The sequence below is a fragment of the Rattus norvegicus genome, chromosome 4 (assembly GCF_021556685.1).
Source record: "Rattus norvegicus strain SHRSP/BbbUtx chromosome 4, alternate assembly SHRSP_T2T, whole genome shotgun sequence".
NCBI classification, from domain to species: domain Eukaryota; kingdom Metazoa; phylum Chordata; class Mammalia; order Rodentia; family Muridae; genus Rattus; species Rattus norvegicus.
Window position 1 is genome coordinate 162,809,142 of NC_141537.1, and position 24,460 is coordinate 162,833,601.

At 52.1% G+C, this 24,460-nt stretch overlaps 1 protein-coding gene across 4 annotated transcripts in view; it reads left to right on the forward strand.

The window, feature by feature from the left end:
- The window catches only part of Tspan11 (tetraspanin 11), a 67,179-nt gene extending 43,774 nt beyond the window's left edge, over positions 1-23,405 (forward strand). For 2 of the 4 annotated variants that reach the window (XM_087657722.1, NM_001024262.1), the window contains 5 exon segments: positions 10,703-10,777; positions 11,599-11,703; positions 13,680-13,838; positions 14,179-14,265; positions 20,457-23,405. In XM_087657722.1, coding sequence (XP_087513848.1) covers positions 10,703-10,777; positions 11,599-11,703; positions 13,680-13,838; positions 14,179-14,265; positions 20,457-20,516 — 486 coding nt within the window. In that variant the 3' untranslated portion in view covers positions 20,517-23,405. 4 annotated transcript variants of the gene reach the window in all.
- Positions 23,406-24,460: the final 1,055 nt, after the last annotated feature.

Consider the following 24,460-nt stretch of genomic DNA (forward strand, 5'->3'; position numbering starts at 1 on the left):
TGTGTGTGCACACACACATACACACACATTCTGAATGTTTTTCAGTATATTCTAGAACTTTCTCTGTGCTCCACCTGGGGTGTGGGGTGTAAGGGCCCCCTTCAGGGATTACCCACTCCCATGTTACAGAGCCACCCTTCCTAAACGCGTGCTGTCACCCTGGCAGTCCTTGTGTTACATGGCCAATATTTCTACTTTGGAGTGAATCGGGGAACAAGTTACCAGAAATCGCCCTACATTCTTGGCATTTCGTTTGGAAAAAGACACTAGCCTGTGCCCTGCTAGGGGAATCAAAGGTATAGAAAACAGTCAGTGTGTAAGGTAGATAAGACCCTGCCCCAGAGTTGTGACTTCATCAGGCTTTGTGGTCCAGCTCTGGCTAAGAAAGAATGGAGAGAGAGTAATGCCCTTGGGAAGGGGCTGACAGGAAAGTGTGCTGGGTGTGAGAGGAGGACGGTTCATTTCTGCAGGTCACTGGGTTTTCCTCCATTGGAATCTGAGCTCATTTCAATTGAAGTCCTTTCTCAGTGAGCCCAGCAGAGCCAGTTGTGTGACTCTGGGTCTCTGTGCAGCCACTGCAAGGTCTGTTCTTGGGACATTGGTGCTGACCTGGGAGTGGAAAGATGTTCTCCAGTTCTATTGGAAGAGAGTTGCAGGCTCCCAGAGCCGTGGCTGTAAGATCTGACCCTCTGGGACTTCCTGGGTCTGTTTCAAAGATTTAAGTGCCACCAAACAGATCAGCACAGAGGACCACTCTGGCTGAGTGACAGGCAGAGCAAGGCAAGTCAGTAAATCACAGGGGAGGGCACAGTTGGGCTGTAGGGGGTAGATCCTGGTGTCCTCTGAACTCACTGTGGCAACTTCTAAGGGGGATGTGTCCTCACCCAGGCTGTGGGCACGTTGGGAGCAGCGCCCTAAAAATAACTGCTAATTTAGGTCCCTTCTCAAAGGAGTTGTGCTATGATGTGTTGATTAGAGCTATGCTTTTATGATCTTTATATAACGTGGCTTCCTCATTATCCCCACACTGCGTCGTCTGTAGCAATGGAGTTACTACAGTGCCTAGGAGAGGCTGGGTCACTCACCCAAACTGGAGGTTGCACAGCAAGCTGGGCAGACTGTGAAAGCAAAACAAAAGCAAACAAACAAACAAAAAACCAAACCTGCTTGTGAGTACCAGTCCAGATATATCTGCTGTGAGTTCTAGTCTTTGCCCTCCTAGCTAACAAAACCTCAGAAGACCAGATGGAAACGTTGTGATTCAGGGTCCCTGGTTTCCAGAAACTGGGTTCTAGAACTTACTTTTTTCACCCATCCCCTCCTTAAAAGTAAAAAAAGCTCCTGACAAAGACCCAGTTTAGTCTGAGCCATCCATCACGATCTTCATTTGGCTGAAGATATAAAAGTTTGCAGGGCCCACATTCCAAATTCTAAAAATAGGCCCCTCCTTTGATCTGGGTGGCATGGGTCCTGGTCATCATCAGCCTTCGGCTCAGATGGCCTGAATTCATTCTCTCTCTCTCTCTCTCTCTCTCTCTCTCTCTCTCTCTCTCTCTCTCTCTCTCTCTCTCTCTCAGCTAAAATAGAAGACCTGATGTGAATAATTTAAAGTCCATCCCTTTTCCCTTCTTGGTTCTTATAGCAAGCTGATCGCTGCTACAGCGTCCACAAGGATGAGCTATTCCTGTCCCCAAAGACTGTCTCCTTCTTAGAAAAATGACTTTTGGGGGCTGCAGACATGCCAGGACGAAGGGAGTAGGAGGAAGGGATATCTAGCCTTGGTGCAAGTAGGCCAGCCCCTTCCTAGACTCTTCCTGGGGATGCTTGAGGACACTCCTACCCCCATCGCAGTCCAACCCCGACGCCCGCCATCCCAATACCGGTCTTTGATCTTTTCACTTTTCTCTTTGGGGACCACTGTTTGTGGAACTGGACTCACTGTTTCTCCTTTGGGGCTTCCTGCTGCCTCCTTCTGATTAAAGATTTCAAAAGGTTGTTAACACAGAGGGAGAAATGAATAAAGGCAGAGCAGTCCTCTCCAGAAAACATCTGAAGGAACTTATCATCTCTCTACCGAAACTGGGCTTTTAATGCTGCCTGTGTTAGCCCAAGGAAGCAGTGAGAGTAAGTTCTGAGTTAAACAATTCAAAGTTCGATGCCTGAAAGGACAGTGAGGCAGGAAGTGGGTGACTCAGGGTACTGGATTCCCATCTGTCCTTGGTCATTTTAGGAATTGCTTCTTTCACAGGCAGGACAGAACAGAGAGCAAGAAGGTTCTGGGCTGTGTTGCTTATGAGTCTGCTGGTGTCTCAGTACTCACGTTTGTATAATACACACACACACACACACACACACACACACACGCACGCACGCACGCACACACACACACACACACACACACACACACATTCACTTTTCCTGTCCTCACTGAACAGTGACATCCAGCCAGGAAAATCACTGTGGTGTGGGATGCCCATGGAAGCAGGCAGGTGTCTACAAAGGACATGACACACATCTATGACAAAGCACACAACCGAAGCAGACTGTCTAACGTCTGCCGGGCCCCAGACTCTGTCAAAACTTCAAAGCTCTGTTTGCTGATCCTGATCAGAGCAACACAGGGACTAACTCCAAGCACAGGACACTCCCTTTACAGGTTCCACATCTTTCCTACACAACCATCCATGGGCTCGGACCCTTCTGGGAAGACCATCTAGACCAAGGGACAGTTAGACTGGACTTGAGGAGGCTGGAGACCATGGTCTTAAAGATGGTTGGATGGTTGGAGAGTTGGCCATGTGAACCATGGAAGAACGGAGGAGGAGGAGGAGGAAGAGGAGGAGGTGATGACAGTGGTTCGGACAGGAGAGTCAGGTGTCAAGCCATAGCTTCCCTCTGGCCTGTGAGATTGCCTAGTGGAGAGCTTTTATGACAACTTGATCTCCTAAGGTGCCAGCTACTCTGTTCCCAGGACTGACCCACATTGTCGCCCAGGCAAGATCCTGAAAGTGGTAGCATCTGCATGGGTATTAGTCACCTGGTCCTAGCCAAGTGTGCAGCAACCAAAGAGCATTGCTGCCTCTGATTACTTCTAATGGTGCAGAACTAGATGCCTTTGGTGACCTTGGATGTATCTAGGTCTTGCAGCCTGGTTTCTGGCTCCTTCCCTAGGACCTTGGCTGGAGCGTGCAGGAAACCCTCTCTTGTACCTAACCTATTTGTGTGTGTCACTGCTGCGCTCCAGCCTTGGAAACATGGGCAGCAGCAGTGCCCACCCCTCATGCCTGGCAAACCTGAAGATTGCTCCCCTCTCTGGGTGGTTGGCCCTCATTCTGAAGCCTGTGAGCCAGGCTGCAGAAAGCACCCCATGGAGGATAATGAGACCATCAGGGAAGAGGTAGCCTGTGGAGAAAAGGGGTCATTTTACAGAACTGAGCCCCCACCCCCACTTGTCTCTATCTGAGCAACTGAGCCTTCACCCCACACCCACCCAACCGCAGGAAGCGGCACAAACAGGGCTGTTGTGTTATTTTTCCTGGAGAGACATTTATTCACATCAAGTGGGTACTGATGGCACACTGAAGAAATAAATCCACCCAAATCTACCTTGAGGCAGCAGTGGGTACACCGGGTAACTTACTGTTGTGACTCTAACAGTACCCCAGTTACTCACAGGAACGTAAGTGACCCTCAGCAAGTTACTTCATTCAATAACTCACCCCCATATGGACACCAACTTGAAACTTGGGTCCTTGAGCTTCCTATAACTTGCAGACGGCTCCACCGAAGAGACTCCTCTCCTTCACAAATACTATTTTTATAACCTCAGGGTATGACATGGTGAATCTTTTTGAGTCTCCTGATCCCTGTAAGTTCCCTGAGCTTCCAGACTCTAATGAGTCAGCTTGTCTCTTTAGGACTTGAGGAAGTAGCTACACAAAAGAGAAAGATTGCCTTCCATTGGAAACACGGCAGCAGGCCTTGGGGCTGAGTCTCCCTCTATTTGGAACCAGAAGAGGAGCGGCGGTAGTAGATGTCTGGCTGTGTCCCCTTCATGGTTAGTGCTGTACTTGACTGTGGGAAAGCCTTCGTGTTGTCTGTCTGTGGTCAGGGCCCTAATAACTAACACTGAGGTTGTAGGGACACTAGCTTCTAGCTGTGACAAGCACGCGTACCGCCCTTAGCCTACTACAAAGCAGACAATGTGACATCCCAAGGTCAGGCTGGTCCCAAAGCAAGGACACAAGACCTGCTCACCAAGCAGAGAGCACTGCACAGCAACAAGGATGCACTAGGGAGGGAGGAAGCCGTCTGACTCTTCCTGGCCAGAAGAGCATGCTGTACAAACACCTCCCTCCCACCTCTGCTTGCAGCATTGAATGCACAAGACCTGGAGGGTGGGAACTTTACCCTAATCACAGAGCATCTTATCACAGAGGCAAGCCGGGCCACCTTCTGTGTCACTACTTCTGAACCAGGACCACCTTTCTCTGTACCTGAGCATTGCCACCTCCAGCAGCATGCCCAATAGACCCAGGTTTTTGTTTGCTGCTGGCTTGCTCTGTTGTTGTTGTTGTTGTTGTTGTTTGTTTGTTTGTTTGTTTAAAGCCAGTTCCCGTGCTTCGTCACCCCTCACCTCCAAGCTTCTGCAGCCAGAGCTTCATCACACACGGAAGGCTACATGCTAACAGGTGTTTGCATCCATTTGTTCCCGGCTTTCCTGCTCTTCTGGACACAGTGTAGGGAAGAGAAAGGGGACTGTGATTCTACTGTTGGTTTGGTCTGCTGAGGAATAGAGGACCTGAAAGACGTTTGTACTAGTCTCGGACGCTTTGTCCTCCAAGACCTCTGACCTTTCCCACCCACCCCCACTTCCCCGGTTATCTGTTCCCTGGAGTCTAAGGTCTCCCCTCTTTTGCTCCTGCTAGAAATGCTTCCTTCTCAGCTCCCTTTTCTCCATCACAGCTCTTTTCTTAGAATTCTTGCCACTAGGGACCACACTGTGGCCCTATCCTGGGCCCTGCCACCATGCCCTGCCCTCATCGCATGCTACTCTAGCTCCCTGTTAGCCTGTGAGAAAATAGGAAAGCCCAGACCCATCCAGGGTCTCCAGGGCAGGCTAGCCAGGTCCTCATCCATAAATCTATCAGCAGGAGGATCCTTGGCATCCCTGCGCTATGCACACCACCCCAACCCCTCTATGGGGAGCCTGCTTCTCTCTCTGAAATCAGCTGCAGGCCCTGTATGTACTCTGGATCTTGTCACTCAGCTCATTCAGATGGAATCCTGGGAAATCCCCACATGAGACCTGGCGGACACCTGTCTTTGGCTTGTCTCACAGGAACTGTGTTTTGCTTCCATGGTGCTTGGATACATGCAAGGTGATCCTCTCCAGCCCCAGCAGTTAGCCCTGTACTCTGGATGACCTCTGTGCTTCTGGAACATCTCCTTCCTCCCCAGGACCTGTCAAGTCCCTCGATGCCGTGTCTCAGTCTCCCCTCAGGCTGTTGGCCAGATATCTTCATGCTAGTTCTGCTGCTGTCTATGCCCAGACCCCATCCTGTCCACCCCCAGCAGACTGAATGTGAGAGTCAGTCATAGACTGGCACAGCCTCACAGCTCCCGGGTGGGATGGCTGAGGCCCAGCATCCAGCAAGGCAAGGCTGTAGCCCGTTGACCCAGTGTGTGAGCACTGGACTGGCGCCAGGAGGACTAGAGGTCACCTTCGACCTTCCAACAGTGACATCTTGTTAGAGGAATGACTTGATGCTTCTGAGTCTATAGCCTCTCTCTTCTGCAAATAGCCAACTGCCTCCAGCTGGTGGGTAATTGTCAGAAAATAATTTGCCCCAAGGTCACTTGCTGCTTAAACAGCTGGCTCTGTCTTTTCTGGTTTGGCTTGGTCTGAAGTCCTTGGTCCTTCCCCCCACCCCTTGCTGCTGTCATCTTTCACACTCAGCTGCTGAGATTTCCGGAGGGGAAGAGGGGCTTCTCACTACTGGTTAACTATGGCCACATCTAGACTCTGCTCTTTCCTCAAGACTAGCCTGAGAATAGCCTCATCTCACTACCTCTCCTAGCCCTCCATGACCAGCACCTCAATGGTTATGTGGTGATTTGGTGGCAAGCCTTGTGAACTGATTTTGTTTCTGTTTTAAAATCTCATATGCAGAATGGTGAAGGGGATGGAGGAACATTTTATTAAAGATTCCTTGTTTGTGGCAGAGGCAATGCACCTCTCCCCGGGTCACTAGGAGCAAGATCCAGCAGAGGGACCCACAGCTTCAGAGAGCAGTTTCCCCAGGGATTAAATGCCATTTCCTGGGGTATTGAGCAAACATCTTTTCACCCCAAATAGGGCCCCAATAACAGATGGAAAAAACAATTCCACCCAGGTCCCTCTTGGTGAAGAAATGAATTTATTGGCGTTTCTCACAGGAGTGTGGATGACCAAAAAGCAGCTTTCTCACTGAAAAGTTCACCCCAGCTCAGATGAGGCTGAATCTCTGGCGCTCCAAGCCCATCTTGCAGCCAGCCCCACCCAAATGCTCCCCTGTCCAGCAGTTGCTTCCTGCCTATGTAACCTTGGACAGAGGCCCGTGACTCTTGTAGCTTCTTTGTGTCCCCGAGAGGATTCTTCCATTTGAAGGAAGTAGTTACACAAGCCTGGGCCATCACTCCAGCCTCCTGACCCTTGCTCAGGTCACACTGACTAGTGCAGATGTGTCCTCCCAGGCAGGCAGAGTCAAATCCCTCTAATGCTTGAGTTTCTGGATCCCATCTCTGGCTTCTTGGCAAGTGAATAACTTTCCTCCAGTCTTCTTTTGTGCATCTCCAAGTGCCTAGGGACACACATGCAAATCAAGTCTCTGCATTAGCCTGACAACCTGAGGGGGAGTGTGTCTCAGACTTTCCCAATCGGAATCCTTGATATGTCTGCTGGGCAGTTTCATGCACTAGAAACTGTCCCATGCTTCAAAGAAGGTCAGCGGCACCCTGGCTCTGCCTTCTAGAACCCCATAGTACCTTCTGTCCCTGCTGTGACAATAGAGAAATGTCTCCAGAATTTGCCAACTGGTCCCTGGAGGCAAAATCTTCCCAGAATGAGTGAACTGTTGGGTAACCTGAACTGAGGTAGCAGCTGTGTTGCCTTTCGAACGGAAGATTAAACTGCTTTTCAGCACAGAGCTGACCCTGCTGTGGGTTCCTGTTGTCTCATGATCTTCCTGTAGCCCAGGGGTGTTTCCTGAGCATATCCCCAACCCTACCAGGCACAGGGGAAGAGCCAGGGAACTCCAAGATATGATTCCTATCCCCAGAAGCTCACAGTTTCTCTGGGAAGACAGGACTGAGCTCTTCAACAGAAGCAGTTGAGTTTTGTTGTGTTGATGGTGAAGGCCTCCCCAGAGCAAAGGAGTAGTGGACCAGCAGGGGAAGGGATCAGAAGCAACCAAGTCCAAAGAAGAGGACCAAAGAGACAAGGCTGAGTCAGCCAGGTGTCAGGCAGGTGGTGCTGCAGACATCCTCAGAGGTTGGCACTGTAGAGGCAGAACTGTGCTGGGAAATGAAGGGCAGGCAGGCACCGTCAGTGGGATTGGTGAGGGCTAAAGCTTGAAGGCTGGACAGGTGGCCTGGGGTGCAAGCGGAGCCTCTCTGAGTCATACAGAGGGGCTGAGATGATTGTGCTGGGGGTCTACAGGGACTGAGAAAACATGTAGAAGAGGTATTTGTTAGGACTCATGACCTCCCATCACAAATGTAGCAACCTTCTAGGACCAATCAGTCCTGTGCTCAGAGCTATAGGATCCTCTGAGCCCTTTGTTGCCTCCTGGGAGCTGTCACAAGGAGCTATCACTCAGGGCCTCTCTCACCCAGGTGAGTCACACATCTGAAATCCTCTTGCAGTAAGAATGATTGCCTGAACAGTCACCTGTGGCTAGCTCAATCCCCTCAGAGCTCCAGGCTGCACCCCTGTTTCCTGGGACACCTGAGCATGCTGAAGCATCACTCTTTGCTCCCTTGGGAATGTCACACAGTACCAATGTGCCTCCTCTACATGAAACCCTAACATGTCACATGGCCTGTTGGATCTTCTGAACAGTCCCAGTTTCACCCATCAGAGTCCAGAGGTGCAACATGGTTTCATGTCTCTGTCCTCCCTCTTTCCACCTGTTCTCAGGAGCTACCATAGTAGTGATTTCCCCAGGGGAGCAGTATGAATTAGGCACCTCATCAGGGCTGGTGTCCATGAGTGACTCACAGCTGACAGAGAAGCAGGTGGCAAGATGGGATCTCCTAACTTCCAGCAGCCTAATACTGCTGCTCAGGGACAGGTACTCTCTCACATCTTTCCTGCTAGCTTGGAGGGCATGCTAATATTCATTTGGGAGACCTGGGTTGACCAGTAGTCCCTACCTATAGATTCCCTGCAGCAAGACAAAAGCTACCCTTAGTAGCACATCTGGGTAAAGGGAGTGCAGGACAACTTCAAGCCAACTAAAAGGGCAGACATAGTAGGGGTATTGGGGCCCTGAGGGCTATGAAGTAGTGGGACAGTCTTCTGAATGGTGACAGTGCAGCCATACTGTCTAGTGGGCCAGGCAGTTCCAGAGTGTCCTCCACTGATCTAGACTGTTGGTCCCTGACACTGTCGGACAAGTGTTCAAGCCTACACTTGGCTGTGCTCTGGGAAGAAGCATAGCAGAGCTCTGGAAAGTCAACTTCTCCAACCAGTCAGGACGGGCAGGGCAGGTGATGCCACCATGGCCATTGGCAAGGAATTGAAAGCCCAAACCCCATGGTCAGGGCTTCCACAAATTCCCAGAAACTTGAATCCTACATACAAAAACCATAGCACCCACACAGCTGTTATGGAAGCATACTACTCTGGTCTGAGAGTATTTTTCTAATTTGCAGTGGTGCTCATTCAGCCAGTCCCAGTGAGCACAAGAGCCTAGACTTGTCACAGATACGAAGATTGCCACCAGCTCTCTCGATGTCTTCATGCCCATTTCTGAGAGCAGACGCAGGCACCACAGACCTCTTAGATGCATCATCCTACTCTGTATCTCACTCAGTACCATCCATCCAAACAGATTGAAGAGTCCTGGGGCCAACGGATGTGTCTTGGAGAGCCCAAACCTCTCCCATACTACTGGTTCTGAGTCTCACACCCAGAGCCTGGAAAGCCCAGCTTAGACAGACAGACAGAACCCCAGACAATGTCTATAGCATATAGCATCACAGAATGTCTAGCCTGTACTGCTCATGGCACCCCACTCTGTCTTTTCCTTATCTTCAGCCATGGAATGATGGGGTGCATCCAGGAGGAACAGACAAAGGTTGAATGTTCAGGCCGTGTGTCCTTTTTCTAGGACAACATAGGAGAAAACAGGAAGGGTGATCAGGAACATACTTTGTCCCCTCTGCCTCAGGCTCCTTGGGTGTCTGGTAGTCTAGTCCCCCATCTAGAATGACTAGCAACCTTTCCTGGTCACCAGTGATGGCCAGCCCCAGTGCTGAGAGCAGAGGGCACGATGATATTACTGAGGGCACAGAGGTAATGGAAAGAACAGCTTTGCCTGGGTTCTTTCCTTAGGAGTTGAAAGTAATCCCACGCCCTTTGTGTGTTTCCCAAGCCCTGACTATGTAGTCTCCCATGGGTTAGGCAAGGACTCCTAGCTCTGTCTTGCCCACAATCCTTCCCCTACTTCATCTCAGACAGCACCCAGAGGTGGCCTTCCTACATTCTGTGATCTCAGTCCACATTGGTGGCTGCCCTGTTGTGGCCTGATGTGGGCTCTAGGGAGAGAAGAGAGATTTTCTTAGTGGTCATCCTCTCTCACTTCTTCTCTGCTCTCTCCACTTCTTCTGTTCATTGTCCCTTGGGTGCCTGTGCTCTGCTGCCACTCCCTGTCCCTGTCCAGTCCTCTCCCAGATCGTATGGACCTAGCCTGTTGGCTCCCCTGAAGCTCAGCAGTGTTGATGACAGCTCACAGTCAGGTACCTGAAGGCTCAGGGCCGCGCCGGCACCGAGGAACCTTGGAGAGGCAAGCATGATGAGGGAAGCCAAGAGTCCTGGGGAAATCTATGGAGGATAGGAAGCAGGCATCAAGGCTGAAATATAAGACTCAAATCATCACCCCTGAGCTTCTATTTTTGCCTTCTCCAGAGCCCTATTTCCTTGGCCCAGCCTGCTTCTTCCCAGCCACATAGGTGTCTGCATCACCTGTTCCAGACTTCCTGGGCCGGTGCTCTTCTGCTTGGAGTATGCTTCTCTCCATGTGTCCTTTTTAGAGAGGTTTTGTGGATGTCACCACCTCTGCAAGGCCCGCTCTGACACCCCACCACATCAGGAGCCTCTAGGGTTATCCCAAAGAATACACAGCGTTCTAATCACTTTGTACCCCCCAACTCCCACGAGTCACTAGTACCTTAGCCACAATGCCGAGCACCTGGCATCCAGGGTCCACTCAAGCCTGGATGGGTAGGTGGGTTCTCAGGCTCCTCATAGAGTAGTGAGCAGAGGGGTGAGCAGGAAAATTGGTGGTGGGAGCCAGCAGAGGTGGGGTTGTCATGTCCAGATGTAGATTAGAAAGAGGACAATGGGGGATGATAGAGGCCCTGGCTGTCCCCTCTTTACAGAGGCTCTTGTTACAGGGGACCCCTTATCCCTAGTGACCATTCCTGTCCTTGCCCCTAGTATTTCTGCCTGTTGCTGGCCATCTTCCTGGTGGAGCTGGTGGCAGGGGTCCTGGCGCATGTGTACTACCAGAGGGTAAGTACAAGGTCCTGTTGCAGTTTTCTGTTGGTGACATGATGGAGTCATAGCAAGAGGTTAGGTTCGTGCTGCCTAAGCAGCTGGAGCAGGTGTCCCCATAAGTGTCTCTGTTTCCTGGGCTGATGGTCCTCTGCACCCCAGTTTCCTGTCCTAGATCTGGCAGATCTCTCTGCCTCTCTTGGTACTGCTGGGCTTCACATGGGAACCCTGAGTGAGAGTTTCTCAGAGAGACCAGTTCATCCTTCTCCCCTGACCCCTCAGGGATCCCTAAACAAGAAACCCACCTGCTAAGACAATCACTGAGAAGGGATCAGAAAGGGTCAAAGAGCAGACTGACACACTGTCAAGCCTGGAGTAGGCCCTGCCAACCTGGGCAGGTAAGATCAGAGATCTCTCTCTTCCCACGCTTTTGATTTCAGGTTCAGGATTTGAAGGCAAGAACAGGGTGACATAGGGATGGAATAGACAGTATGTCCCAACCAAGCAGTTCATTTGAAGCCAGTGCCCACACGGTTTCGCAGGGTCACAAGTGTCCACAGGCGTGGTCGTCACCTCCAGATGTGTCCCCTGCCACATATCGAACCTCATCTGGTAATCAGAGTTCAAATCCACAGCAAGTTGAAGGCAGCTCCTATGAGACACAGCATGAGCTGTGTCATCCTCAGCCCCAGTGTCAGCTCTGCCCCTCCTGTCAGCTCACCACACCCCATTTGAGCCCTTCCAGTCTCCCGACGCCAGCTGGTGGGGATTTGGAGACACCTGGGTCCTAGAGGGAGGTGTGGGGGGGATCCACTGACACGCCATGCTCCCTTCCTCAGCTAAGCGATGAACTGAAGCGGCATCTGCACAGCACCCTGACTGAGCACTATGGGCAGCCCGGGGCCGCAGAGATCACAGCCTCAGTGGACCGTCTGCAGCAGGATGTAAGCCACGGAGAGAGATACAGGTTTACACCCTGCCTCTGTCTCTCCCAGTCTATACCATCGACCTCTGATAATTCACCCACCTTCTCTGAGCTTCCCTAACCTAAGCCATATGGCGGAGAGGTGCGTCACCTCTAGATGTGTCCCTTGACACCACAGAAAGTACTCAATGAACTCTGGCTTCCCAGATACACCTCTTGCACTCTGGTCAAACCTCACCCCTGCTGCCTTCCAGTTTGGGTCTCCCGACAGTCTCCTCCTGTCCATGGACTAATTTCATCCTTCCTCAGGAAGATGGGCACCAAGGACCCAGTGTTCTAGACCAAACCACTGTGGCTCAGAGCAAGGAAGTTTTCTGGTTGTGAGCCACTGGACAGCATCTGAGGGATGTAGGCAAAGGTCTTGTTTCCAAGAAGACATAGCTGAGAAAATGACCAGGGGTATGTGCATACACACAGGTACCCGTGACATATGTAGTCATGCCCCATGTGCTTGGCCCAGAAGCTGGAAGAAGGTAGCCCACATCGTTGACCATCTATTGCAGCAGTGTGCACATGTAAGGAGCTGTGTGAGACAAAGCTTGGGCAGGAGCCATGACTAGCAGGTCTCACTCAGGGAGCCACAGAAAGTAGCAGGTGCTACTGGGCAGCTTTTCCTGGGCATCTCAGAGTACAGAGTAAGGGAGGAGGGTCTGCAGGTGGCCTGGGGGGAAAACAGGGCTGCCACTGACCTGTCTCCATGGCATCAATGTATATAACGTGGGTCTCTCCCAAGCTGGGGCAGTCAGTGTCCCAGCCAGCATCCGGGGAAGGAAGGAACTCGCCTGAGACAGTGGTGGATCAGAGCCAGGGCCACATTTGAGCCACATGTGTATAAATGACACCCACGTACCACAGGGACACATGGTGTACAACTGCCATATGATTCTCGGCACAGCCCACCCTAGTCATTGTTCTGTGTGTGCTGTCACATTCCCTGTGCTCTGTGCTCTCGTGAGCTGTGGTCATGTTCTTATCTCACTACTCACATGCATGCTCTGGGTGTGATATTGCGTAGTGGGCATGCTCTCTCTGATCTAGCTGTTATGTTGTGTGTATGCTCTGATCTTGCTGTTCCATTGTGTGTGCCCTCTGGGTGTCGTCTTGTGCTGTGAGCATGTTTAGTGTGCAAATTGATGTGTAGGCTCTCTGTTCACACTTACAGGTTTTGCCGACCCCAAACAAATCATTTTTCCCTTCTTCCTCTGTGTTCCTCTCAAGAACAGTAACATGGTAAGCCAAGTCCTCTGCCTCGTTCCTGGCATGGCGTAGGTGGCTAGAATTTGAGTTAAATATCCCTGACCCCACAACCACAAGACAAACTGTGTCGTGCACTTTGTGCAAGATCCTAGGATCTCAGGTCTTAGGATCTCAGTGTCCTGACTCAGAGGGGAGAGGTGACAAACTAGTTCTTTGAATCACTTTGAATGTGGTAGAGTGCGGACCCACTGGGCTTCACTTGGCACTCACACTACCCTCTGAGGTCAGTGCTGACTGGCCTGGGTCCTGCATAGTCTCTAGGACACACTCCATGTTCTTCTGGTCTCAGGTCTGAATTACAAAGCTCAACAGAAATCCTGAGACCTTGAGCAAGATTGGTTTTTTTTTTTCCCCCAACTGGATGAACACGACATCTCCCCTTTGTGACCTCCCTGAGCTCTGGACCCTGGTTGTACACCCCAATGGCACCAAACCTCACAACTGTGAAAGCCCCACATCTGACTGACCCCCATCTCTCAGATAATCCCTACCCTAGAATACCTGACAGAAGGTAGACATCAGGTGTCTGCAGACAATGGCCCCAGAGAGACCCAGTCCTTCTCCAAAGGGAAATCACAGAAGAGAGAGGGGCCTGAATAGCATAACCCTTGGCCCTGGTTCTCAGGGACAGGAACACCACACAGACCCTTCTCACCTGAGCCTCCTCTCTCCTCTCAGTTCAAATGTTGTGGCAGTAACAGCTCAGCCGACTGGCAGCACAGCGTATACATCTTGTCTCAGGAAGCCATCGGTCGCCAAGTGCCCGACAGCTGCTGCAAGACAGTGGTAGCCCGCTGTGGTCAGCGGGCCCACCCCTCCAACATCTACAAGGTAGAGGTGAGTGCTGGGGTCACTTAGGGTCTAGGGGGGAGCCCCAGAAAGGCTAGCTCAGTAGGCAGGTGTAGGAAAGCAAGCACACTCTTTAGCATGGGATCATAGAGCCTGGGGCCCTCAAAGATCTGACAGGGTACTAAGAATTAATATGCCATCTCAGAAGTCTCAGAAATCATGGCCTATTCACTGGTGCTCTCAAAATGGCCAGGAAAAATTCTAAGGATGGCCCCTTTAAGCACTGACATCCCTCAGCCTCAGCTAACACAGGATGGCAGCCACTCATCCCCCAATTCTCCTGCCTATTGTTGGGCCAAGGTTTGAGTAACTGACCTCTACATTACAGGGAGGCTGCATGGCCAAGCTGGAGCAGTTCTTGGCTGACCACCTGCTTCTCATGGGAGCAGTGGGCATTGGGGTAGCCTGTCTTCAGGTAAGTGAAGTAGGAGATGTCTTCCCTCAAACGTGTCTTGGGGAAAGTAGCTGGTGCTTTGCACATGCATGCCTAGCCCTGCCCTACCCCTGCTCCACCCTCCTACCCTACCCCCTTTCCCTTTGCAACCAAAGATGAACCACAGTGTCAGTCTCATTCCCCGGAGAGCCTTAAACAACTTGAATTTGTCAGGAACAGGGGGAACTAGGACAAGTCTGAGTGTGGGGTCAGGTGTATAACATGTGTCCTGTGTGCACGGCACAGCCTGCTGGGATTGTGAACATCTATGTCAGGTTGTGTGCACGTGTGTGTTTAAGTAGCCTGTGTACATATGTGTGCATGTGCCTGCCATCATTTCATGTGTATCCATGTGTTCTTCTGGGAAGATACACCCCATCTCCCTGACGATGGGCAAAGCTACCCTCTCTTCTCAATACCTCTCCCTACATGCCCCACATCTAGCCTTCATCAACAGGGACCATCAAGGGACCTTTGGGGAGGAGCCTCAGATTCTGAGCAGGCACAGAAAGTGGCCCTGTCCACGTGTATACTCCTGCTTCCTTCAGATGGTAGGGCTGTGTGGTGGCCACCCTTCTAGAAGGTCCTAGGCATCCTGCTGCCCTGCCTGGATCTCCCACCCCGGTGCTGTAAATGACATCACAAGAAGGGAAGGGGGTGAACATTCAGACACCAAGATCCCAATCTGACACTGGCTCCATATGACTTGGAGCCACTACCTACCTTCTTGTCCTTCAACGTCATCTGCACAATGAGGCTCGTGTCCCCTTCCGCACATTGCCTGCGTAAGAGCCAGGGATGTGCAGGAGAGAACACGGCCCAGGCAGGGAGCCTGGCTCCCACATGCCTCTGAAGGTGCAAGCTGGCTTTATCTGGTTTTCTGTGGTCTCAGATTCTTCCTCCTAATAGACCCTCACCCCAGACCCAGGCTGAGTACACTCCTTACTTCCCAGATCAGAAAACGGAGACTCAGAGAATGCACCTCCCACCTAAACCTGCAGCCATTAGGACCCTCGGCTCTCCCAAGTGCATTGCCCTACATAGAGGCCCATGGGAAGGAAATACACGGAGTGCTGATGTCATCTACCTGAGGAGACTCCCAGAGAAGGGATGTCTCTGGACCAAGGTCCACTCCCTGCCCAGTGGGACTGGAGGGCCAAGCTACAGTTTCGCATGCTGAAAAGCAAGTCCCCAGCCCCTCAAGGGAGAGCCTTCTTGATTCTGCCATTGATGGTCTGAGTTACATGATCATCTCTGAGTCTCTGAGGTACCTAAAATGAAGCCTTCTCCTATGATGGTTGGGCCTAGCTGCCAAGCAGATGCAGGTACCCCACAAAAGACACTCATTGCTTTTATTTCTACACAGGTCCATCATCTCCCTAAAATTCCCCAGTGCTTCCTTGGTCTCCTCACTGCTAGACTACAGGGCCCAGGGAGGTGCACAGTATAGCCCTTCTTACAGTTTTACATTTCCCAGGATAGGCCTCTGCCCCTTGTAGGGAAGCCAAAGAAGTTCTGGGGCCAGGCAAGGCTGCTCCTCACTCCGGCTTCTGGAGGAATTTCCAGGTTTCCAAGGACCCAGCACACAGATTTTTAGGGCTCTGCCTAATAAGGACACTGACCAGGCCTGGTTCACCTCAGTCCACTTCTCCCTCGCCTTTGTACAAATTGTAGCCAAAGGTAATGAACCTGAGGGCCAGGCACCAGGCTGCAAATGCTCAGAGCCTAAAGCCAGAGCAGGTCAGTGCTACTAGCTAGTCTAATGTTCAGTGGCAGGCCACTGGGCAGGCAGTGTACTTACAGATCGGAGTGTGAACCTCCCCATTGTATGACTCTGCATCTCACTCCTTGCCCAGGTTTTTCAGTGTTGTTCACTGAGCAGAGGTTGGTAATGGCCAAGCCTCGGTTAGAGTGCCCTCTAGTGGCCAGATGACATTAATTGGGCATTAATCTGCCCTGTCCTGCAGATAGACAGAAGCCTTGAGAAAGGGCCCAAAGGCATCCAGAAGTCTAGTGTTCCTCCCAGTCAGAGCAGACTCTAGGCCCTTACACACACACACACATACACTCACACTCACACACACTCACACTCACACACACAGGCATGCACACACATGTACCAAGGCTCAGAATACCCTCCTAAGGTGGCGTTCTTGTTTCTGGGAACTGGAGGAGTATTGCTTGGGAATCAGAGAGTCTGAACTGTAAATGTGTCCCCATGTTTTGCTGTGTGACCTCTGGGAAACCACAGTCTCTCTCAAAGCCTTTGATTTCCTTATCTGTAGGGTAGAGAGACTGAGAAAGTATTTTAAAGCAGCTGTCATGTAGGAGACTGGTCTGCTAGCACGGAAGGCCAAACTCTTGGCATTGAAACAGGATGTAGGTCGAGCATAAGGGCCACCACTGGCTGCTCTCGTGCCCCTGAGGTACGTCTATAGTGCCCAGCACAGTTTGGAATCTTAGTAACCCTGTGCATCCACTGCCCTGAGATTTTGGTAAGGTTGCTATCTCACTGACTGGTCACCTTAAGCAGATGCTCTGAGAACTCTGGAAACCAGGCAAGTACAGGGCTGCCCACTCTGCTCTCAGCCAGGCGCCTGGTAGTGTGCCTGTCATTGCTGCACTGACAAGTTATCCAAGAAGCACATGCTCGGAGGAAACAGTGACATTTACTCCTTATCGTGTGTGCTCTAATGAATTGTCACCTTGGTCACTGGTAGAACCCTTGGCAAACTTTGAACCCAGCCACCCAAGGCCCAGGTGATATTTCGTACATGTACATACAACAGCCAAGGCAGCCACCAGACCTCAGTGTATCTTCAAAGAAAGCTCCCTCAGACTTCAGGGACTCCAAATGGAGCCAGAGGTATGGAGGGCTTAGGAGGTGGGAGAAGAAAGTCAAGTAGGGTCTTCCCCTGGGAGTCTAGCAGCAAGGTGGGAACTAAGGGAGGAATTCACAAAGAGGCATCTCAGAAGCCTCTGAATATAAATGGCTCCACAGTGGCCTCCCCAGCATTGTCTCTGTGACCTCTAGCTGGAGCAGGAGTTGGAAGGCTGAGGGGTTGTCCTCTGGGCACTCATTCCTCTCTTCAGTGTGTCCAGGCTTGCTGTGGCCTCACTATGTGGCTCTACACACTGGGCAGTCACGCCTGTGCTCGCTCAGGCGGAGGGCTCCTGGGCCCATCTTATCCATTATCCATTGAATATGGCTAACCAGTCCCAGAGATGGAAAGTCACCGGCTGGTGATCACACAGCCACTGCGGCAGAGCCAACCAGGCCCCTCACTCCTGATGTCCCTTCTTCTCCACCAGCTTCCTCTCTTGTGGGTGGCTTCCACCCAGGAATAATCTTAGAAAGTAATTTATAGAATATCCTGGCTGGGAAACTTTAAAAAGGTTATAGTAAGTAGTCTAGGACTCTTTTTCTGGCCCTCCTCCTCGCACCCAGAGGAGGCGCCTCCCACCCAGGGGACGTGCAGAGGAGGCTCTAAGGCACACTGTGGGTTGGCTTTGTGGCAGGGCCATGCTCTACCCATGGAGATGGGGGCTTTCATAACCATGGGGGAGGGACAGACAAGAGCAGGACACTGGCTTGTAATCAGGCAACATCAGTCTGTGGTGCAGATTCACAGGCAAAACGAAAACTGCCTTGGCCGTTCCTGAGACCAAGGGAGAATTCCTGGAGGAGGTGATGGATACTAAATTTTGAGAGGGGTTGACAAGAAGCAGCAGGAAATGGCTACAGGGTGAATGGAGACACACACAGGAGCAGTACCTCAAAAGGCCTGGCTGTCTCACACAGCCAGTCATGTGAGTTCTGGAGGGCCTGCAGTCTCTCTCAGATGTGACAAGTGCTGGGTTCTAGCTTTGGAAGAATCTTGCCTGCCAGCACAGGCTTAGAGAGGATGCAATTACCCCCGAGGTCACAGCCGATAGGTACCCAGCTGAAATAGTACTAACCTCAACAGCCCACAGGTGGGCTGCTAGTATGTTTTAGAGCCTAGAAAATGGAGGCTGGATCTCTAGGACATTGGAGTGTGCAGAAAGGCCACGTGGGCCAAGGCAGGCCTTTCTCTCATGCTGTCAAGCCGCTTGCTGAGAAGCCTCGTAAGAAACCATGAGCACCACAGCTCCCAGTTATAATATTCCCCATGTGTAACCAAGGGCCATACCCAAGGGAGCCCTGGGTCCTGTGCAAATTGAGTTGATGGCAGGAGCCAAACCCAGGAGATGGGCTACCTTTGCCTGTGCTTCACTCCCTCCAGGGATGTCTCTGTGTTGTCTCGTGTTACTGTGCTTGCTGCTTGGATCATCTGCGCTGGCTTCTGTGTCCCCTGCCAAAAGGAAGACACTGGGCTTGCTTAGGACCTAGTGAGCATCCTTAACCGTCTGTTCACTTAAAGATAGGTGTGTGTGTGTGTGTGTGTGTGTGTGTGTGTACGTGTGTGCTTGCATGTGCGTGTTTTCACACGGGTACACTAGTGAGGACATCCTTTATCTCATCACATCGTGCAGGTGTGAGGAACACATGTGCACCTGCATGCACATGTGCACACCTGTGCACACATTACCAAGTGTGCACACTATCCTTGCAGCCAGCTCAGGATGATACAGGCACATGTGGGTATGAGTGCATGGACATGTTTTGAGGAGAGTGCCTACCCCAAGCACTTGCTCTGCCTGTTCAAGGCATCCACCTCAGAGAAAGCGCACACATCAGGGAGCTGGGCTCCTGCAAGACCATCGGGAGTCTGTGTGCTGAGGAGAGGTGGATTTATCCCCCAACACACATAGACCTGCCCTGTCTGTGCACATCAGAAAGACCCAGACAACCCATGGGGAAAGCATTCAACCCTGAGATGGAGACAGGAGCTTGTCACAGTCCCTGAGTGCATGTCTGTGGATGGATGGCTGTGACAGTGCCTGCTTAAAGCCAGTAGAGGCGAGATAACCTCTTAAGCCGCCTTTGGGCTTCTGATCCCGAATCCCGAGGTGGATTAGCAGGGCTCTTAGCACAGAGGCTAAAGCCTAAAGCAGCATTTGTGGCCTTGGTTGTCCACCCTCTTGGGCCTAGGGCAGGGGAGTGGGAAGAAGATGAAATGAAAAACCTGTCCTGGACGGCCTGAGGCTAACATGACAAGGACAGGCGGCTGCCTTGGGCTACACGCCTCTTCATGGGTCTATTCCTACTCTGGCTGGAGCTGCACTGGCACCCGGGCCTGTACATCCAAGGTCAGGTCTCTAGAATAAGCCACGGGAAGACAGGGTAGTCCCTTACACAGAGGCCCTCACCTTCATCCCTGTGCCATGGGACAGTGTGGGACTGCTTGACACAGAGTAGAGACTGAGCAACTATATTGTCACCACAAGGGTCAGAATGACAGCTATGGAGTACCTTGCTCTGACACATCCCTGTCTCTTTGTTCTCAGGGTACCCAAGGGTGGGAAGGAAGGAGAGGGGGCAGACACAGCCTCAGGGGTGGGAAAGCAAAGTCCATGGGGTGCAGAATACAGACCCCCTGTAGTTCGGGAATGGGACCAATACAGGAAACTAGGCAGGAGGCACCTTCTGTATCTCTGTCCAGTGGATGCAGTCGGGGAACTGGTAGGTGGTCAGCCGGATGCCAGAGTCTCCCTGCTGATCTCCTAAGCATTGATTGTTCCTCTCAGAATTGTGATGGGCTTTAGTTTGGCTCTGAAGCCCTGGGGCAGCAGGAAGCAGGAAGCTATCACAGAGAGACTAGACGCTTCAGACAGCTCTGGTGGGTGAGATGGGATGTCATCACAGAAAACAGATAAACAGATCTGCTTATAGAGAGTCTCTAGGCCCATAGGCCAGTAGCACAAACTGGGTGGATGCTGGGGGTGGGGGTGGGGGTGGGGGAGAAGTCACTGGACCCCAATCCAGGCCCACAGGATGGATGTGCGCTATGTAACCATGCTCTGTGATTTGAGCCTATTCTAGCACAGAAGTCATACTCTTTGGGGAGCAATTCTCAGGGCTTGCTGCCCCACCCCCACCTCACATCACCCCCTTCTGGGTCTGGTGAGAAATGCAGGCTCTTCCTCCAGGTGGTCAGGGTACAAGGGGGTCCCGCGTGAGCCTCCCAGCACTCAGCCAGAAGCCTGTGGGGTTCTTTCTCACAGCTCCCTGCTCTCTCTCCACCTGGCAGATCTGCGGAATGGTTCTCACCTGCTGCTTGCACCGAAGGCTCCAGCAGCACTTTTATTAAAGGATACCCCTGTAGCCTGCTGACTGGCCCACACCAAAGCCCACATCTCCACATCCTGAACCAGGCCTGCAAAGTCAATGCTGGGGCCATGGACTCCCTCCACCCTGTGCAGAGGCCACCAAATGCTGGTGATTGTGACTCCTGTGCATCCTGGCTGGGCAGGGTCCTCCGCTCACTCCTCCACTTCTAAGCACTTAGCCACTGCCAGAATCCTTGGCAAGGGATGGTCCTGGCAAGGGACAGACACAGCCCTTTGCCAGGCACCGGGACACTGAACTACGGGGAGGCCATATTCATCTCAGAGTCTGGAATAGAAGATGTCCCTCCAAGACTCCTGCAGGGCTTGGTGTGCGCTTCTCATGGGCACGGGGCCCCAACTGGGTCTCCTCAGAGAAAAGCAGCACTTTGGGCACACTGGGTTAGCTCACCCCTTCCCAAAATCTAGCTGGTTTTTCAGTGTCCCCCACAGAATAGCCAGCCATATTCTTCCTGTAAGGCACGGGGCAGGAGCCATCTAAGGTGGCATCTTAAGGCTGTTGACGCCACCAGGACAGGGCACTAAGGAGGCAGGTTGGTTGCTACACTCAGGAGAGAGTCACAGGATGGCCACAAGCCCCAGCCTCTGGTCCTGGTCCCAGGCTTGACTCCCAAAGTGTAAAACTCTTCCCCAGGGGGGCATACCACAGTCTCAGCTCCTGAGGAGAGGAAACTGTGGGGAAGGAGGTACCCTGCCTGTACCCCATTTCCTGGGGACCCCACTGTTTCTCTTCCATGCGTTCTCCACTTCCTTCTCCGCTATCCTGGAATAGACGCCATCATCCCCTCCTTTGTTCCCCTCTCTAGTCATGGAATGACACACAGAGGATATTTCAGGGGAGGGGGGGCTCATGTGTTAAAAGACACAGAAAGAAAATCCTAGAAAAATTAAAGGTTGGTAATAGGAATCAACTCATAGACAACCATAGGGACCCCCTCCGATTACTATTACTGTAGGCAGCTTTGCACGCCAGGACTCCACTCCCAGCTTCTGCACCCCTATCCTGGGTCCTGCTCATCTCTCCAGAACAGCAGATCTCAGTTCCCACAGATCCTGCTGAGCTGGGTCAGTTGCTGGAGGGAGATGAGCTCCCACTCATACTTGGGTGGACCAAGGGCCACTGTTGCTGTCACCGGCATAGGTGGGATTCCACTCTCAGGGCAGAAAGTAGCTGTGTGGACAGAGGGAGCATCAGGCTCTCGGGTCAGAAACCCTCCCCCACTCTGGCATCTCGGGGGGCTACTTGGAGCCTGCACTGGCTTGTGTCATCCACCTGAAGGAGCCTGGGTTGTCTGTACAGACAGTAAAAAGAAGACATTCCCAACACTTCCAGACTACACTATGGCTAAGAGAAAAACCTTAACTGCCCTCCTCTCCATCTGCAGATACTCAGAGGCTGGCTATGGTTCCTGAGTTTATAGAGGGAGGATTGAGGAGAAAAAGCTGTGGGGCTCAGACCCTCTTCTTCCCAAAAAGGCCCCTGAGGGGGGCAATAGTGATCAAAGGGATACTGTGGCCTCGGGTATCTGCTTTGGTAGGCTTCTTCAGGGAGAGGGTCAGAGGTGACAAGCGGGCGCCATTTGTACAGACTTGAGGCAGAGGTAGTTCAGGAGAGCAGGGACATGGCCACAGTCAGAGCTGCAGGGTGAGCGGACAGCCCCAAATGTGACTTCCTTGATCATACATCAGCCTTGGTGACAAGATGGGGTCAGAGGACATGAGACACATAGTAGGCCAGATTCTGTCCAGCAGCTGCGGAGAGAAGGCTGCAGCCAAGTCTGTGGTGAGGTGGGCCCATCAGAGGCCAGAACAGGTGCTGCGTGTGGGGGGACGTACAGAAGGTCAGAGCGAGGAGCCACTGTGAGCTCAGAATCTGCCCCTCTGGGCAGCTTCCAAGGTTTTGAAGTCAGGGGGATAATGGATCAGTTACAACCCTGTCAGCTTTGAAAACACCCCCTTGCCCATTGGCTTTACTGGGCTAGGGGCAAAAAGGAAAAAGAAGCGAGGGTGGCTGTAGCTGTTTAGGAGGAGAGCAGCTGGCTGTGTGGCTGCCAGGGGGCTCTTATGCCCTCCCTGGCCACTGCAATGTGTCAGCACCTCCCGAGGACTCTTCGGGACAGAATACTGCCTCCCCAGAGTGGCTCTAAGGAAGCCGGAGCCTCCAGGTGACCTTCCTGCTAAGTTCCCAGATAGCGGTGATGGGCATCCACACCGCGCCACAGGATGGACCACGTGAGGGCACCACCCCCTCCCTTCATATGTCAGAGCCCCCAAGTGCCCAAAGGCACGCAGGCCATCTGGCCTGTGTCACACATGGAGCAACTAGAGACTGTTTCCACTGGGTCCACAGAGAGGGTGGGATGAAGCCAGCCACCGAGTGGTTTACAAAACCAGCCACGTACGTGCCTCTCAACAGTGTGCGCTCGACACACCCGCCCTACTGATCTACGACTTGGTCAGTAGGTCAGATGGAAGGGGATTCCGTGTACTCCCAGATCACGCCCTTTTCTCTATGCCTTGGGGTGGCTCTGCTGCCCCCTGGTCACTCTAGCATGTCCAGCTGGACATCAAGCCTCCCTCATCCTCCCCTCCTGCTCATGTACCTGTGAAACCTGCTCGTATCCCGTGCCAGTACTGACAGAAATCCCAGTGGGCCCATCGTTAGGAAGCCAGATGGGCTCCTGGGTCCAGTTGGCCCAGGCATGTGAATTATCAGACATTCTACAAAGACAGACGTTGCCTTACCCTACCGCTTACAGTGAAACTCCTATGTGGGTTGTGCCTCTCCACTGGTCAGTGTATGCTTGGTGCCTTGTCTCTATGAACTCAATAATAAAGGACTTTACCACGGAGCGCCTTCTGCTGATCTGGTGCTGCAAGGAGACCCTGGGTGCTCTGTTCACTGGATGCATGGCTTCCACATTGGTCATGGCCTCCCTATAGCACCTGCTGACCACATCGTCAGCAGCCGGCTGCCACTCATTCAGCATCTCACTGTCTACTCCAATGGAATGATCTCTTCTGCTCGTGAGGGTCGTTAATCCCACACTCCAGGCGGCTGACAAGGGCAGAGCTGGAGCAAGTGTGTTCTGCTTCCAGCGTCCTGTCCTCAGTCAGGGAGCATGTTCACTCCTTTCCTGCAAGGCTTGCCTGCTGCCTTCACGACATGAGCCGGTACTGAATCTGCCTCCTCTATGGCAGTACTTCAGAGGCTGAGGCAGGAGGATTGTTAAAAGTTTGAAACCTGACTGGGTTACTCAGTGAGTTCCAAGCCACCCTGAACTAGAGTAACAGTTTGCTAAAATAAATACATAAACAAACAAACAAATAGAAAGAAGAAAAGGGGAGGAGGGAAGAATAAAGGAAGGGAGGGAGGAAGGAAGGAAGGAAGGAAAGAAGGAAGGAAGGAAGGAAGGAAGGAAGGAAGGAAGGAAGGAAGGAGAATTCAGGATGTGTGCAATGACTCTGCAGGTTAAAGCTCTTGTTACATAAAGGCTCTGACAGCCTGGATTAGATCCCTGGAACCCAGTGAAAGGAGAACCTAGTCTCCAAGGCAGCCTTCTGATTTCCATGCATACACCATGGACCCACTAGCACCTCTCTCTCTCTCTCTCTCTCTCTCTCTCTCTCTCTCTCTCTCTCTCTCCCCCCCCCCTCTCTCACACACACACACACACACACACACACACACAGAGAGAGAGAGAGAGAGAGAGAGAGAGAGAGAGAGAGAGAGAGAGAGTTGGAGAGAGAGAGGTGGAGATACAGAGAGAAGGAGAGAGGGAGAGAGGGAGAGACAGAGAGAGGGAGAGAGACAGAGAGGAGGAGAGAGACAGAGGTGGGAACGGAGGGAGAGGTGAGAAGGAGAATTGAACAGGCCAGGTGTGGTAGTGTGCACTTTTGATCCCAG